The following is a 16,768-nucleotide window of genomic DNA, read 5'->3' on the forward strand; positions in this document are numbered from 1 at the left end:
TATCCTCTTATAAACGACCTCCCCACAGGACAGTGGATAAAGACACCCAGCAAAAGCACTTGACGATGAATTGATTAATTTTTTAAAAATTCATTCACGGGATGTGGGTGTCACTGGCAAGGCCAGCATTTATTGCCCATCCCTAACTGTCCTCGAGAAGGTGGTGGTGAGCCGCCTTCTTGAACCGCTGCATTCCGTGTGGTAACCTCCTTCAACAAAAGAGCTGGATAAATGTTTGGTTGGGATTGGTATTGGGATAGATGCAGACTGAGCTAATCGAGTTTTCCATGGGACTCCACAGCGCCTGTGCTGATGGGAGCAGAGGAGGGCACTGGGGATGTTGAACATGGAGTCCAGGCTGGAGCAGTAGAGATGTAAGGGTGGGGGGAAGAGTTGAGTATTTCCTGTAGGGATCGAAATTTATGCAGAATTTCCTGTGAGAATAAAGGAAAGAGCAGCATGTCCAGAGCATCTACTTCAGAAACACCTCAATGCTCCTCACATTGCTTTGAAATGCAGTGACTGTTGGAATGTAGACAAGCAACAGCGTGAAGTGTTTCCAATCTCACACCAGTCATTCTGATGGTCTTTCCAAAGGATATCTCCAATTTTTGTAACAGTCCTCTGGTGAAGGCCCAATAGGAACCAATTTAACACCGAACAAACTCATTTCACAACCAACTCATGGGGACAACAGAAACACGTTCAACCCAGAGCTTCCTGGTCTGACTCTTATAAAATAGCTTGCTGCCCGAGTCTGCTGGTTCAAGTAGCACGGCCATTAATGTTATCATCTCTCCAGCCAGAAAGAAAACTGGAAAGAATCTATCTATATAATTTAAAAGCCAGTGCCTCTCTGCAGACCACCTCCTCTTGCCCATCCCTTTTTCCGAGAGCCCATTGTTCGGTGCTTAGCAGCAACCAATCAAATGCAGGATTTAGTAACCAGTCAATGTGGCATCTTGCCCTCCTGCCTGATGTTCACCTCCCGCCATCTCAGCCCTGCCCAGCCATGTGGCTCCCTCTAGTTCAACCCCGTCTTCAGCCTTGGCCTCTCGGCTCCCTCCAAGCCATCAGGCTCTCTCCATTTCACCTCCACCTCTGGACCTGGCTCCCTCCATCTCAAACATGGCTCTCTCCATTTCAGTCCCAACCCCGAGTCCTGGTCTCCCCGCAGCCATTCCAGCTCCCAAATTTCACTGCTCCTTCCCAGCTGACGGTGTCCCTGGCTCTGGACCTCCTCACTCCTTCCTGACTGCAGCCCCAGGTTCCTCCCAGTCCTTTCCTGCTTTGGCTCTTGTCGCCCCTGGGGAGGTAAAGTTAGAATGAGATGGTCTGCTCCCTCCCAGAGCTGTCTCCTTCCCATTCTCCTAGACCTCAGCTCTGCCTGTTCCCTCCTTCCACACATCCCAGACGTGTATACTCCAACGTTCCCTATAAGCTGCTGTTTGCCAGTCCCGGGGCTTTGTCAGTGTTCCGTTCCGCGCATGCGTGAAACTGTGAATGGGCCACGCCATCCCTTAAAGGGGCCGCGCACCCCCCAAAAAAATTAGGGGGAACATTGGTCTACTCCATTCCGGAAATCAGCCCGATCCCCCTCTCCCCCCTACCACAGCCCTGTGCACTCTATCCATCCTCCCCACATAACCCAGGCCTTCCCCCCCAATACTGGCCTCCAACCAGCCTTGTTTGTCACCGAGAGAGAGAGATAGGCAGAATAAATGGAAAACAAAGATAGAGTAAGACAAACAATTACAAGGGGAAGTAAATGGTTACAGGCAATTAAATCCGGGTTTTTTAAATTATGAAGGCTAGTGATAGGGTGAATAGAGAGAGAGAGTATTTCTTCTGGTTGGGGAGTCAGCGACGAGAAGTCATCAATTTAACCTGTCTCGGAAAGACAAGTTTTTTCCTTTTGAAAGGAAAATTGAATCGATATTTGAAGCAGGGGAAGACACAGGGCCAGGAGGAGAGAGCAAGGCAGTGGGATTAGTTTTGGATTGGTCGAGCAAAAAGCCAGCATAGGCCAGGCACGATGGACTGAACGTGCTCTAAACCTCTACGCTTCTCGGGAAAGAAACAAATGCTCTTTCCTTTTTTGTCTGTGGGAAAATCCACAGATTTCAAGCCGCAAACGCTAAAATTAATCATTTTTCTGTAACTTTGGTCCAGGAAAAAGGGAATTAAATCTATAAACAGGCATCTTCCTGAGCAAATCAAAAATTCTTCTTGTGCGACATTTAAATGATGCTCTTAACAGCCCTATTTTAAACGTGTGCTGGACAGGACATCTGATAAACTATTCCCATCTGTATATTAAAGATTGTTTTAATTGTGTGGAGAGGGTGGAGTTGATGCATATTCATCTTGTCATGGAGAAAGCCAGGTGTGTTAAATACCTTCTGTTAAATGAAGCGTGGCAATTCGAACTCGGGAGGAATCATCTCCCACCTTGTTTGCCGGAGATCTGCCCAGTTGATTTTTGTGGCGCTCAATCTATTTTACTTACAAGTTAATGAAGAAGTACAGATTCCTTCTGTTCACCATTTGCGGCAAAATTCCCAAAACACGGCACCTGGAGGGAATTTTCCCCTTTTCAGTGGGAATCTCTGGGGGAATGTGGCAGTGTGCTGGACGTGGCACCATGGGATGCCGGGAGACGGTGACACCCCTGCGGTTGGCCGGGTGCCTAGGGGTCTGGTCGCGGCTGTGCCGTTGTGTGAGGAGGCGGGGGAGCCAAGTGCCAGGCGCTTTGCCGTGAGGATGGAGGACCACCCCGGGTGGCCCCAGTGCACCTCCTGGTGGAATCGGCAGAGGATGGGGAATGGGCTCCCTGCTGGCTCTCTGGAGGACAATGGATAATAGCGGCACATCCCCAAGAAAGCAGAAAGGTAGAAAATATCCTTTAATACCATTTTCTTCTGAAATCCAGCCCCCCAAGGTACTGAATCCTGCTGGAGTACAGTACCACAGGCACAGGCCAATCCCATACCACCTCCACATTGGGCCCAGACGGTGAATGTCAACAGACTATTCTTTAATGGGAGGATCACAGCTGATATCTACGCACTCACACACACACTCACATTCATTCACACTCAAACATACACTCGAAAACACACTCACACTTACACACACACACACACACACACACACACACACACACACTCACACACTACTCACATACTCTCACTCTCACACACATACTCACAATCACTCACTCCCACACACACACTACTCACACACACTTACTCACACACCTCACTCACTCACACACTCACTTATGCACACATGCACACTTAAACGCACATTCGCATACTCACATACACACACACACATTCACTCACACACTACTCACATACTCTCACTCTCACTTTCACACACGCACTCACAATCACTCACTCCCACACACACACTACTCACACACACTCACTCGCACACTCACACACCTCACTCACTCACACACTCACTTATGCACACATGCACACTTAAATGCACATTCGCATACTCACTCACATACACACACTCACACTCTGTCACACTCACACGGGCATACACACTCTCAAACACACACACACTCATGCACAAGCACACTTGCACTCAAACACACACTCAAGCACACTCATACTTATAATCATACATTCACACTCACATAAACACACTCACACACACATGCATATTCAAATAGATACACTCACTAACATACACTCACACTCAAGTACTCACACTCCGACACAAAGAAATTGGTCAAACAAGGGTTAGAGTAGGTAAAATAGATTATATTAGGAAAAGAGTCAGTTAGGCCCAGAAATTCGGGTCGGAGGCTTCCCGCGGGTGTAAGCCCCCGACCTGCACTTATCTAGCGCGCCGGCCGTTGAGCTGTGGGTCCGCGTGGAATTCCGATCCTGGGCCTCCTCCAACTGCCGGCGCGCAGTGCTTGCGTATCCCAGGGGCGCAGTTAGTTCAGTGCGTCCCCTGGGATCACGTGGGCCATGGAGAGCCAATGGTAGCAGGGAATGCTTCATTCATAAGTTTGACAGGAAGAGCTGTCAAACCTATAAATACTATAAGCCCCAAAACATCACTAAAACTTCAAATAAATTTTTTTTTAAATCACATTTTTAAAATAACTATAAATTACATGAAATAACTATTTTAAACAATAATTTAAATTTTTGAAAAAATTAATTACATTGTCTAACGGGGCTAAAAATAAACTTACCTTTCTTTAAAGTATTTAAAAATAATAAACATGTGGAAAAAATGTTTTAATTTTAATTAATTCACCACTTACCTTGTTAAAAGCAGGCCTTGCGCCTGCTTTTTAAAAGTGTAACTGCTGGAGACTTACCCTCCCGGAGAAACCTGCAAAAAAAAAACATAAGTTCGATGCGCACGCGCTGCCTCTCACGCATTCGACCTGTGAACCCCTTCTTTCAGGGGAACGGAAGTGCCGGTTTCCCGCGCATGCGCAGTGCATGCACAAAACCGGCACTTTTGTTGGGACTACGTGTGAGTACCCCGTGCGTACTCACCCGTGGAGGCCCGAATTTCTGGGCCAATAGCAGTAGAGCACAGAGTGAGAGAGAAGGAAATATATATAGAGAGATGGAGGGAAACAGATAGAGAGAGACAGTGAGGGAGATAGTGATAGATAGATAGAGAGAGATAGAGACACACCAAGGGAGGGAGATGCAGAGAGAGAGACAGAAAGAGGAGGAGAAACAGATGGTCAGATATATAGAGAGAAAGTAAGAAAGAGATAGAAACAGACAAAGAATAGCAAGAAGAAAAGCACAGCCTGTGGTAGGTGACCATAAAAGTTGATGAGCTGAGCCTCCGATGCCAGCAGGCGTGGAGCCACTTGTGGTGGTGAAACCCCTCTCCTGTTTTGGTGGTTATTGGCACCCTCAGTCGTGGGCCCATTCACGGCACCGCGCTACCGCCCAAGTGGGGACTGCGGCGGCGCGGTGAGGCGAACGGGGCATCCGGCCACCTCCCGCTGCCGTTCCTGTTTTACACTCGAGTTGCTGGAAGTTTACGATTAAAAACAGGCTGTGGTGCCGAGATTCACAAACGGACTATTTTTCGCTGCATTTTCTGGAGAATCCTGGCGCAAGCAGCAACGTTGGTTGCTGCACCAGCTCCGCGTTAATCGGGATTCGTAAGTTCACATGCAGCCCCGTTCAGTACCGGGAGTATTTCTAGGTTAAAAACTGTCGGCTAATCCCGAGCACAGACCCACCTCAGTGTATTCACTCGGGGCCAGTGAACAGGCAACCAATCGCATGATCCTATTAATAGAGCTGAAGTACCCTCCCTGATTACAGCAATTATGTCTATGATTGGGGCATTAGTTTAATTGCCCATATAAAGCCATTAACTTTGACCTGCCATGTAAATCCTCTTGATCTGTGTTTGCACCCACTGTGCCTCATCCGACTCCCAGTACAGTGCAGCTTCGCGATCGCAGAGGCAGCAGACTTGAAAATGCAATGTCGCTATTCAGGGTTCTATTAGAAGAGAGCAGGAGTGTGGGATTAGCGGCCGGCCCCAGGCAACTGTTTCTTTATGACATTAATGTCAGCTTGGTTCAGTTGACGGCACGCGCGCCTCTGTAGGTCACATGATTGTGGATTTGGGCCCTATAACAGGACCACCACCACCAATAACAACAACAACTTGCATTTACATAGCGCCCTTAACGTAGTCAGTTCGGGAATAGGCTCCCAGGCCAGTCTTTGTGGAAATCAATGGAGCCACTCTTAGCCGTCAGAGGGCGAGTTGGAGGGAAAGGCACTCAACATGGCAGATCTCTGTCGCAGGAGAACATTCAAAGTTTATTCTCAACCAGAAAGGAATATATTTCTACGCATACTATATATTTTAATGTAGGTACACTGGGGGAGTAGTTAGCAATAAAACACACCCATCCTCGCATATCCACCTTAAGTACAGAAATCCTTAGGCTAGGAAAGATCTTTGCCTGACAAGCATATAATTTACCTTGTTTGGCCTTTGCTCCCAATAACTAAGAATGACTTGCTGTTTATGTCGGTAACTTATACGTTGGACCCATCAGTGTCGGTTACAAGTACCAATTTTTTACGCAAAATTGATTCCTCTTGACATGTTTAATGTCCTGAAATTTGTAAGCAAGCGTCACCTCATTTTCGTAACTGGCATAACATTTTTCTTCCAAAATAAATCTGAGGCAAACCAATGCTTGGGGCCTGTCGAACAGATGAAGCCTGTCAGAGTTTCATTAATATTGTTGCCACCCTCAGCAGCTGCTAGGTAGAGAGAGTGCTTTTTTTCCCCCCCAACGCTCCCCCCCCTCCTCTCTCTCCCTTTCTGTTGTATGCCAAGATAAGCTGTCACCAGTCCCAGACATGCTAGAAATATTATGATTGTCAGCTAACACGATTCTTCCACGGTCTCTGAGCAGAATGAGAATTTGCTGCATTTGAGCAGCCACGCTATTCATCTTTATCAGCGCACCAGGCACTCAGCTCGACTTGACGCGTTAACCCCACAGTGAACTTATGCGTCGTTAACCGGTCGCTTCATGAGCGCCAGAGGCCTACTCGGAAAGGCTGCCTTTTTTCTTTCTCCAAAGAATTAAAATTTAATTCGTTCGACCAATTTGAGGGCGAAACTCTTGTGCTTATCAAGGGACTGGCACACTTTTACATTCTGGGCAATCGGCATCAAGCACTGCTCTTGTCAGTTTTGGCACGGGCTAGGTGCAGAGTAAAACTCCCTCTAGAAAGAAGAAAGAATTCGCATTTCTACAGCGCCTTTCACAACCTCAGGCTGTCCCAAAGCACTTTACAGCCAATGAAGTGATTTTTGAAGTGTAGTCACTGTTGTAATGTTGGGAAACGTGGCAGCCAATTTGCGCACAGCAAGGTCCCACTAACGGCAATGTGATAATGACCAGATCATTTGTTTTAGTGATGTTGGTTGAGGAATAAATATTGGCCAGGACATGGGGGAGAACACCCCTGCTTTTCTTCAAAATAGTGCCATGCGAATTTTTACATCCACCTGAGGGAGCAAACGGGGCCTCGGCTTAACGCCTCATCTGAAAGACGGCGCCTCAGCACTGCATGGGGAATGTCAGCCTGGATTGTGCGCTTAAGTCTCTGGAGTGGGATTTGAACACACAACCATGTGACTCAGGCGAGAGTTCGACCCCCTGAGCCACGGCTGACATCTGCTCTACCGATGATGCAGCTGGCGACTGAGGGGATGGGGAGGAGGGCACTCCAGCGTTGGGAGTCTCCGCAGGTGGCCTTGGTTGGAGGTTCTGTCCACCCCCCCTTACAAGGCCCCGCAGAATCCGCGACCATGTGCATCCAGGTATGTGGCCTACTTTTTCCCACATTCTGGCACGCTCCCGCCAGAGTAACGGCAGGATGGGCAGGAAGGAGCTGCGGACTTTCAGGCTGAAATGTGTTTTCTAAAACAATAAGGATTTAAAGTGTAAAGAGTTTGGCACAGACTTGTGTGTCAGTGCTCCAACCTTAAAGCATTGCAATACTGGACAAGCACCGCTTAGAATCTGGGGTTTTCAATATCATCAGCGGTGTAGCTAGCTACTAATAACTCCATGGTGTTTTTAATTACCGCCACTTAGCTTCCTTCTCTTCACTTCTTCACAGGGTACTCTGCAGAAGTTCGTGGATGATCTCTTTGAGACGATCTTCAGCACGGCTCACCGAGGGAGCGCACTGCCCCTCGCCATCAAGTACATGTTCGATTTCCTGGACGAGCAGGCGGACAAGCACCAGATCCACGACCCTCACGTCAGGCACACCTGGAAGAGCAACTGGTGAGTACTGAGAGGAAAGGGACCTTGAGCAAGGTGAGCAGAGGGGGTCAATGACTGGGCCTTGCCAGCATGTGTAAATGGATAGAATTCACATCACGTTGGGATTCTATGGCTGTTCCAGAAGCCTGCTCAGACCAGGTATGGATTTATTAGAGTTGACTGGTGTGCAAACAGTAATGTGGAGGTCGGGGATGGCATTAAATGGGAAATTAGAGAAGCGTGCAATAAGGGCACAGCAGTTATCATGGGTGACGTTAATCTACATATAGATTGGACTAACCAAATTAGTAACAATACTGTGGAGGAGGAATTCCTGGAGTGTATACGGGATGGTTTCCTGGACCAATATGTCGAGGAACCAACTAGAGATCAGGCCATCTTAGACTGGGTATTATGTAATGAGAAAGGATTAATTAGCAATCTTGTTGTGCAAGGCCCCTTGGGTCAGAGCGATCATAATATGATAGAATACTTCATTAAGATGGAGAGTGAAATAGTTGACTCAGAGACTAGGGTCCTGAATTTAAATAAAGGAGACTACGATGGTATGAGGTGCGAGTTGGGTAGGATTGATTGGGGAATGTCACTCAAAGGGTTGACGGTGGATGGGCAATGGCAAACATTCAAAGATCGCATGGATGAACTACAGAATTTGTTCATCCCAGTTTTGCATAAAAATAAAACAAAAAAGGTGACTCAACCGTGGTTAACAAGGGAAATTAGGGATAGCATAAGATCCAAGGAGAGGACATAGAAATTGGCCAGAAAAAGCAGTAAACCTGAGGATTGGGAGCAGTTTAGGATTCAACAAAGGAGGACAAAGGGATTAATTAAGAGGGGGAAAATAGAGTATGAGAGTAAGCTTTCAGGGAACATAAAAACTGACTGTAAAAGCTTTTATAGATATGTGAAGAGAAAAAGATTGGTGAAGTCAAGCGTAGGTCCCTTGCAGTCAGAATCAGCGGAATTTATAATGGGGAACAAAGAAATGGAAGACCAATTAAATACATACTTTGGTTCTGTCTTCACAAAGGAGGACACAAATAACCTCCCAAAGATGTTGGGGAACATAGGGTCCAATGAAAGGGAGGAACTGATAGAAATCAGTATTTGTAGGGAAATGGTGTTAGGGAAACTGATGGGATTGAGGGCCGATAAATCCCCAGGGCCTGATAATCTACATCCTAGGGTATTTAAGGAAGTGGCCCTAGAAATAGTAGATGTATTGCTGGTCATCTTCCAAAATTCGATAGACTCTGGAACAGTACCCATGGATTGGCGGGTAGCTAATGTTACCCCACTGTTCAAAAAGGGTGGTAGAGAGAAAACGGGGAATTATAGACCGGTAAGCCTGACATCGGTAGTGGGGAAAATGCTAGAGTCCATTATAAAGGATGTAATAGCAGAGCACTTAGAAAAAAGTGACCGGATCGGACAAAGTCAACATGGATTTACAAAAGGTAAATCGTGCTTGACTAATCTACTGGAATTTTTTGAGGAAGTAACTGGTAAAATAGATAAGGGAGAACCAGTGGATGTGGTGTATTTGGATTTTCAAAAGGCTTTCGATAAGGTCCCGCATAAGTGATTAGCGTCTAAAATTAAGGCACATGGAACTGGTTGGCAGACAGAAAGCAAAGAGTTGGAATAAACGGCTCTTTTTCCGAGTGGCAGGCAGTGACTAGTGGGGTACCGCAGGGATCGGTCCTTGGACCCCAGTTATTCACAATATATATTAATGATCTGGACGAGGGAACTAGATGTAATATCTCCAAGTTTGCAGACGACACTAAGCTGGGTGGGTGTGTGTGCTGTGAGGAGGATGCCGAGAAACTCCAGTATGATTTGGACAGGTTGGGTGATTGGGCAGAAGCATGGCAGATGCAATATAACGTGGATAAATGCGAGGTTATCCACTTTGGTGTCAAAAACAGGAAGGCAGATTATTATCTGAATGGCAATAGATTGGGAGAAGGGGAAATGCAACGAGACCTGGGCGTCCTTGTGCACCAGTCGCTGAAAGTAAGCATGCAGGTGCAGCAGGCAGTTAAGAAGGCAAATGGTATGTTGGCCTTTGTAGCGAGAGGGTTTGAGTACAGGAACAAGGATGTCTTGCTGCTGTTGTACAGGGCCTTGGTGAGACTACATCTTGAGTATTGTGTGCAGTTTTGGTCACCTTATCTGAGGAAGGATGTTCTTGCCATGGAAGGAGTGCAGCGAAGATTCACCAGGTTGATACCTGGGATGGCAGGAATGACGTATGAGGAGAGATTGGGTCGATTGGGCTTGTACTCGCTGGAGTTTAGAAGAATGAGAGGGGATCTCATCGAAACTTATAAAATTCTAACAGGACTAGACAGACTAGATGCTGGAAGGATGTTCCCGATGGTCGGGGAGTCCAGAACCAGGGGTCGCAGTCTAAAGATAAGGGGTAAGCCATTTAGGACAGAGATGAGGAGGAATTTCTTCACCCAGAGAGTGGTGAACCTGTGGAATTCTCTACCACAGAAGGCAGTAGAGGCCAATTCATTAAATATATTCAAGAAGGAGTTGGATATATTTCTTAAGGCTAAAGGGATCAAGGGATATGGAGAGAAGGCAGGGACAGGGTACTGAGTTTGGATGATCAGCCATGATCACATTGAATGGCGGAGCGGGCTCGAGGGGCCGAATGGCCTACTCCTGCTCCTATCTTCTATGTTTCTATGTAGGATATCGCATCAGCAAGGGTCTCATTGGTGATGATAACAACAAGAGCTTGCAATTATATAGTGCCTTTAATGTAGTAAAACGTCCCAAGGTATTTCACAGGAGCGTTATCAGACAACAATCGACACCAAGCCAAAGATTGAGACATTAGGACAGGTACGGTCGTGTAGTGGTTATGTTACTGGACCAGCAATCCAGAGGCCTTGACTAACAATCCGGACAGAATTAATGAATGAATGACTCTGTGGCCTGTTTCTGTGCTGAACGTTCTGTGTAATTCTATGTCATTTACCTATTCCAAAGTAAGTCAAGATGTGAATGAGGTTTGCAAGAATAGGACTATTTCTCTTCCCCTTGCTTAAAACGCTAAGAAACTCCATTTATTTTTATTTCTCAAGCCCCTCCAATGCAGTCTGTTAAAAATGACAACAAATGGCTCATCCAAGTCAGGCCAGACTGTAGAGTCTTCCTTATCGCTTCACACCCCTCATTGATTAAACTGCTGGAAGATTGAGTACTCATTTAAAAGTAATAAAAAATAAAGCAGATGCTTACTTTCTACAAGGCTTAATGTCCTTAATTGTGTGAAAGTTGCATCATTCATCACACAACAGAAAGGGCAAAAACACACACAACTGCAACCTGCTGTTTCTATGACACTCGGAGAGTTGTTGATTTTTTTAAAAATTCGCAGCTTCCCCCCCGCTCCCCCCTCTGATTTGCTCCCCCTTCTCCTGAAGGTGTTGACGCTTGCTGGTTTCCCCGGTGCCATCAGAGCTCTGGTACCTCGCCCGCAATGGCCGTCCTTTGTGCCTGTGAACCAAGGCGGCGAGCGTCAGCGGGCCATTCGACCCTGAGGTGAATTGTAGCCGAGCCCAAGGAGATATTGGAAAAGGGGGGCGATCTAAAGCTCGGTTGAAGAGGTGGGTTTTAAGGAGAGGAGAGGGAGGTGGAGGGGTTTTGGCAGGGAATCCCAGAACGTGAGGCCTGGGTGGCTGAAGTTGTGGCCGCCCAAGCTGGGGGCGAAGGGAGGGGCAAGTACATAAAAAGCCAGAGTCAGAGGAACAGAGAACTTGGGGTCATGGGAGGGTTGTAGGAGGAAGTTATGGAGGTAGGGAGGGGTGAGGCCATGAACGGATTTAAACACAAGAATGAGAATTTTAATTTGAAGGCATCGGTGGCAGGGAGGGGGGTGGGGTGGAGGGGGGGTGGTGGGCAGGTGGACACTGGGAGGCAATGTATGTTAGCGAGGACAGGGGTTAATAGATCAGCAGGACTGAAGTCTGGAATCACTGCCCTCCCTCAACTGCACCATTTAAGGTGTCCAGGCTGAGGGGCTGCCAGCCAGTAGCCCTGGAAAGAAGACCAGGCTTGGGTCGGTTTCTTCCGTCGGCTGAAGGGGGGAAAACATTTTCTTCTCGGACGGGACCTTCCTATAAGATGTTTGCTGTTCAAAAGCATGAAAATAAATATGCAGTGAAACCACGAGGTATTAATAAAAATAAATTGCAACAGTTGAAAGTGAATTCTGGAAAGCAGGTAGTTGGCCTGTTAAGTGCTGTGATATTTTCAAAGGCATCTGTTGAGTACATTTTCTATTTCAGGACCTATCCCTAAATCTGCACTTCACTCAGACAAAACCTGCTCATTTCCTAGGCCCTTGAGTCGACATGCTGTTTTAGCTGAGAATGGATCCGGGTTTGACCTCTGCCCTTCACCCTCCCCGAGTGCCCCACTTGCGCTTGTAAAAGCAGTGAGGACCTCTCTTCACCATCCACTAAAAGGAGTGGATTCAACATCCAGATTGTTTAGTGACGTTATTAAAATCGGCTTAGCTCAGAGAAGGTGGCGAAGTGATGAGAGCCTCTTCGCAGGGCAGATACCTGTGCCCACATTGGTCCTCTTGTGCTTAACACGTCGTGGAGAATTTTGGCAGTGGGACTGAGGGGATGTCTTTCTGGGCTTCTGTCGCCCTTTAAGATGTTTTCTCCCCCCACCCCCCCCTCCTCATTTGTGGCACTTCTTCTCTCCTCTCCTGAAGGCCCGCGCTCCTTGCCTGGGTACGGCTCCGTGGGTGTGGGCAGCCCTCCATTACTACCTCGGCCGAGCCACCATTCTTGTGCCAGACCACAAAGTGAATGCTGGTGGGCAATTTGACTGTGGAGGGCATCGAGGCCAAACCCGACGCTGACCTCGACCAACACCCACCTCCAGCAGGTGTCTACAGAAGTTGAGGCTAAGGTGCGTGTTGGGGCAGAGCAGAGGCTGCTTCTCTCTATAAGTAGCTCCCCTATACATTGGAGAGGAAATGCGAGGTGGACTAAGATGGGTTGAGAATGCATGTACGTAAATGGCCGGAGCCTGGTAAATAAGGTTGGTGAGCTGCAGGCACAAGGAGCCATGTGGGATTATGATATAGTGGCAATAACGGAGACCTGGCTCAAACAAGAGGAGGAATGGGCACTTAATGTTCCTGGCTACAATCTATTCAGGAAAGATACGGAAGGAAAAAAAGGAGGGGGGTGGCAGTATTGATCAAAGTTACTGTTACAGCACTAGGAAGGGATGATGTACTTGAGGGGTCAAAGACAGAATCTATTTGGTTAGAATTAAGGAACAATAGAGGAGTTATTACGTTGCTGGGTGGAGACTATAGGCTACCAAATAGCGAGAAGGAGATAGAGGAGCACATTGCAGAATGAGTAACTGTAATGGGGGACTTCAATTATCCTAACATAGACTGGGATATTAACAGTGTGAAGGGCAAAGAGGGGGAGGAATTCCTGAAATGTACTAGAGAACTTTCTTGATCAGTGTGTTTCCAGCCCAACGAGGACGGAAGCAGTGCTGGATCTAGTTCTGGGGAATGAAGTGGGGCAAGTGGAGCACGTTTCCGTGGGAGAGCATTTGGGAAACAGTGATCATAATATCATTAGATTTAAAGGCAGGGATAAAGTGCCACATAATAGACTTGTTAGCAAAATTGAAGCCCATGTGATTAAAGGGGCAGTGGCTGCATGGGTACAAAATTGGCTAAGGGACAGAAAGCGGAGAGTAATGGTGAACGGTTGCTTTTCACACTGGAGGGGAAGTGTACAGTGGTGTATACCCCAGGGGTTGGTGTTGGGACCACTGCTCTTTTTGATATATATTAATGACTTGGACTTGGGTAGGCGGGGCATAATTTCAAAGTTTGCAGGTGACACTAAAAGGAAACGTAGTAAACAATCTGGAAGATAGTAACAGACTTCAGGAGGACATAGGCAGACTGGTGAAATGGGCAGACACATGGCCGATGAAATTTAACACAGTAAAGTGTGAAGTGATACATTTTGGTAGGAAGAATGAGGAGAGGCGATATAAACTAAATGGAACGATTTTAAAGTGGGTGCAGGAGCAGAGAGACCTGGGGGTGTGCGTCAGTGTTCCCTCTAATTTTGTTTGGCCCTGCGCGGCCCCTTTAAAATACCACGCATGGGCGGTTCTTTGTATTGAAAAGCTGGCAAGCCAGCTTCGCGGGTTCCCTGGAGCACTGCGCGGCCATGCAGCATACGGGGAACATTGGTGTATGTACAGGAAGGACAAAACTCCCTGGCTACCACAGGGAGTGGTTGAGGCGAATGGTATAGATGCATTTAAGGGGAGGCTAGATAAGCATGTGAGGGAGAAGGGAATAGAGGGTTATGCTGACAGAGTTGGATGAGGAAAGACGGGAGGAGGCTCGAGTGGAGCATAAACAACCGGCATGGACTGGTTGGGCCGAATGGCCTGTTTCTGTGCTGTATATCCTATGTAATCCTATGTACACAAATCTTTGACGGTGGCAGGACAAGTTGAGAAGGGTGTTAAAAAAGGCATATGGGATCCTTGCCTTTATAGATGGTGGCATAGAGTACAAAAGCAAGGAAGTGATGCTAAACCTTTATACAGGAAACTTTGGTTTATCCGGAGGTTGTATGTCCGGAATACTTGATCTAACGGCAAAAATCAGGAGCCGTTTTCTGTAAGTTTTTTTTAGATCTGGTTCCTTTTTTTTCCCAGTCAGCCACTGCAAGGTCTGTAGCTATAGCAACAGCTTCAGCTACAGACGCTTGCAGCTGCAGCCGACTCTTTAGAAGCTGTTGCTAAGCAACAGTGTTTGTTGTCAGATACGGAGATGAAAACCTCCGTATGCTTCAACATTAACTTTGTATGTCCGGCAGTTTTGATAGATCGGCAACACGCCGGTCCCGTCAGTGCCGGATATCACAAAGTTTCCTGTAAATCACCGATTAAGCCCCAGCTAGAGTATTGTCGCCAATTCTGGGCACCACACTTTAGGTAGGATGTCAAGGCCTTAGCGAGGGTGCAGAGGAGGTTTACTAGAATGGTACCAGGAATGAGGGACTTCAGTTACATGTATAGACGAGAGAAACTGGGGTTGTTCTCCTCAGAGCAGAGAAGGTTAAGGGGAGATTTAATAGAGGTGTTCAAAAATCTTGAAGGGTTTTGATAGACTAAATAAGGAGAAACTGTTTCCTAAGGCAGTAGGGTCAGTAACCAATGGGCACAAATTTAAGGTAATTGGCAAAAGAACCAGAGGCAACATAAGGGGAAAAAAAATGTTACACAGCAAGTTGTTGTGATCTGCAATGCACTGTCTCAAAGAGTGGTGAAAGCAGATTGAATAATAACTTTCAAAAGGGAATTGGATAAATACTTGAAGCGGAAAAAAATGTAGGGCTATGGGGAAAGAGCAGGTTTTTTCTATTCGTCCCTGTAATGTGGGTGTCGCAGGCAAGGCCAGCATTTATTGCCCATCCCTAGTTGCCCTTGAGAAGATGGTGGTGAGTCGCCTTCTTGAACTGCTGCAGTCCGTGTGGTGAAGGTACTCCCACAGTGCTGTTAGGGAGGGAGTTCCTGGATTTTGACTCCGTGACGATGAAGGATCAGCAATATATTTTCAAATCAGGATGGTTTGTGACTTGGAGGGGAAGTTGGAGGTGGCGGTGTTCCCATGCGCCTGCTGCCCTTGTCCTTCTAGGTGGTAGAGCTCGCGGGTTTAGAAGGTGCCGTTGAAGAAGCCTTGGCGAGTTGCTGTAGTGCGTCTTGTAGATGGTACACACTGCAGACACTCCTTTCCTAACAGCACTGTGGGAGTACCTTCACCTCACGGACTGCAGCGGTTCAAGAAGGCGGCTCACCACCACCTTCTCGAGGGCAAATCAGGATGGGCAATAAATGCTGGCTTTGCCAGCAACGTCCATGAATGAATATATTTTTAAAAAAAACCTTGTACCTTACTTTGGATATTAGAAGGGCTACTCACTCTCCTGCTCCATTGAGACGAGCAGTTGGCCTCATGCTGCTATTTCATTCCACCTCAAAATGTCCTTAAACGCTGGAATTCCCATGTTGGCGAGAGTCCTGCTCCTCTCTAAGTAGAGCACAAAGGGTCACATAAACAACTGTTTGAGCAGATGCACCATTGTACACGAGGACTGTTCCACAGAGCCAAATTACTTAGCAGGATTAGGGGGCATGAATACTAAGGTAGCGAGCCCCAAAAGAGGCAGAAGATCAGAAGGGTTTTTGCCCCCAATGAGTCAGGAAGCAATTCCTGTCAGAAGTTATCAACATTATTGTCATATTTCAGGACTTTTTGGCTGTTTTCTCCACAGAAAGGATTTAGAAAAAACAATTAAGTTAAAGGCTTGTGTTTAAAGCAAAGTGTATTCACATTTTTTTTAAATCACTGAGATGAAAGAGGGTTAAAATGCTAATGAGCTCGGCTTTGATGTTGTTTCCCCGCAGACTACAATCTCTCTAGCTTGTCTCAGCAACTGATAAACACCTCATACCCGTTATCTTGAGAAGGTTCCCGGGCCTGGATGCTCAGCAGGGGCATCTAGAATTGTCCCTCTTCTCAGTTTGTGAACATGGAGAGATTAAAATGACATGAGTCTGAGGCACAGGCAGTGGGTCATGTTTTTAAACACAAAGCTGTGAGGGCAACTTTTTGCTGGGGTCAGAAAGAGAATGTGGGAGACAGAACTTTCTTTCTGGAGATGAATTGGGATGAATAGATAGAGTCCATGAGAGGGTCGCTTGGTCCTTGCAAGGAGTGGATTGGATAGATAGAGTCCATGAGAGGGCAGATTGTTCTATGGAAGGCAGTGGGTTGATGTGCACACTCGGCAACTTGAGTGAAAGAAAGAAAGACTATATCCTAAAACGCTTTAC

The 16,768-nt window shown here is 46.9% G+C and overlaps 1 protein-coding gene across 6 annotated transcripts in view; it reads left to right on the plus strand.

Annotated features, from left to right (window-relative positions):
* The window catches only part of plxna4 (plexin A4), a 691,435-nt gene that overhangs the window by 661,983 nt on the left and 12,684 nt on the right, over nucleotides 1-16,768 (plus strand). For all 6 annotated transcript variants that reach the window (XM_086010677.1, XM_086010680.1, XM_086010678.1 and 3 more), the window contains exon 29: nucleotides 7,668-7,837. In XM_086010677.1, coding sequence (XP_085866803.1) covers nucleotides 7,668-7,837 — 170 coding nt within the window. The remainder of the gene's footprint in view (nucleotides 1-7,667; nucleotides 7,838-16,768) is intronic.

This window comes from Somniosus microcephalus, chromosome 17 (genome assembly GCF_052327205.1).
Source record: "Somniosus microcephalus isolate GS21.2 chromosome 17, FLI_Smic_1.0, whole genome shotgun sequence".
NCBI classification, from domain to species: Eukaryota; Metazoa; Chordata; class Chondrichthyes; order Squaliformes; family Somniosidae; genus Somniosus; species Somniosus microcephalus.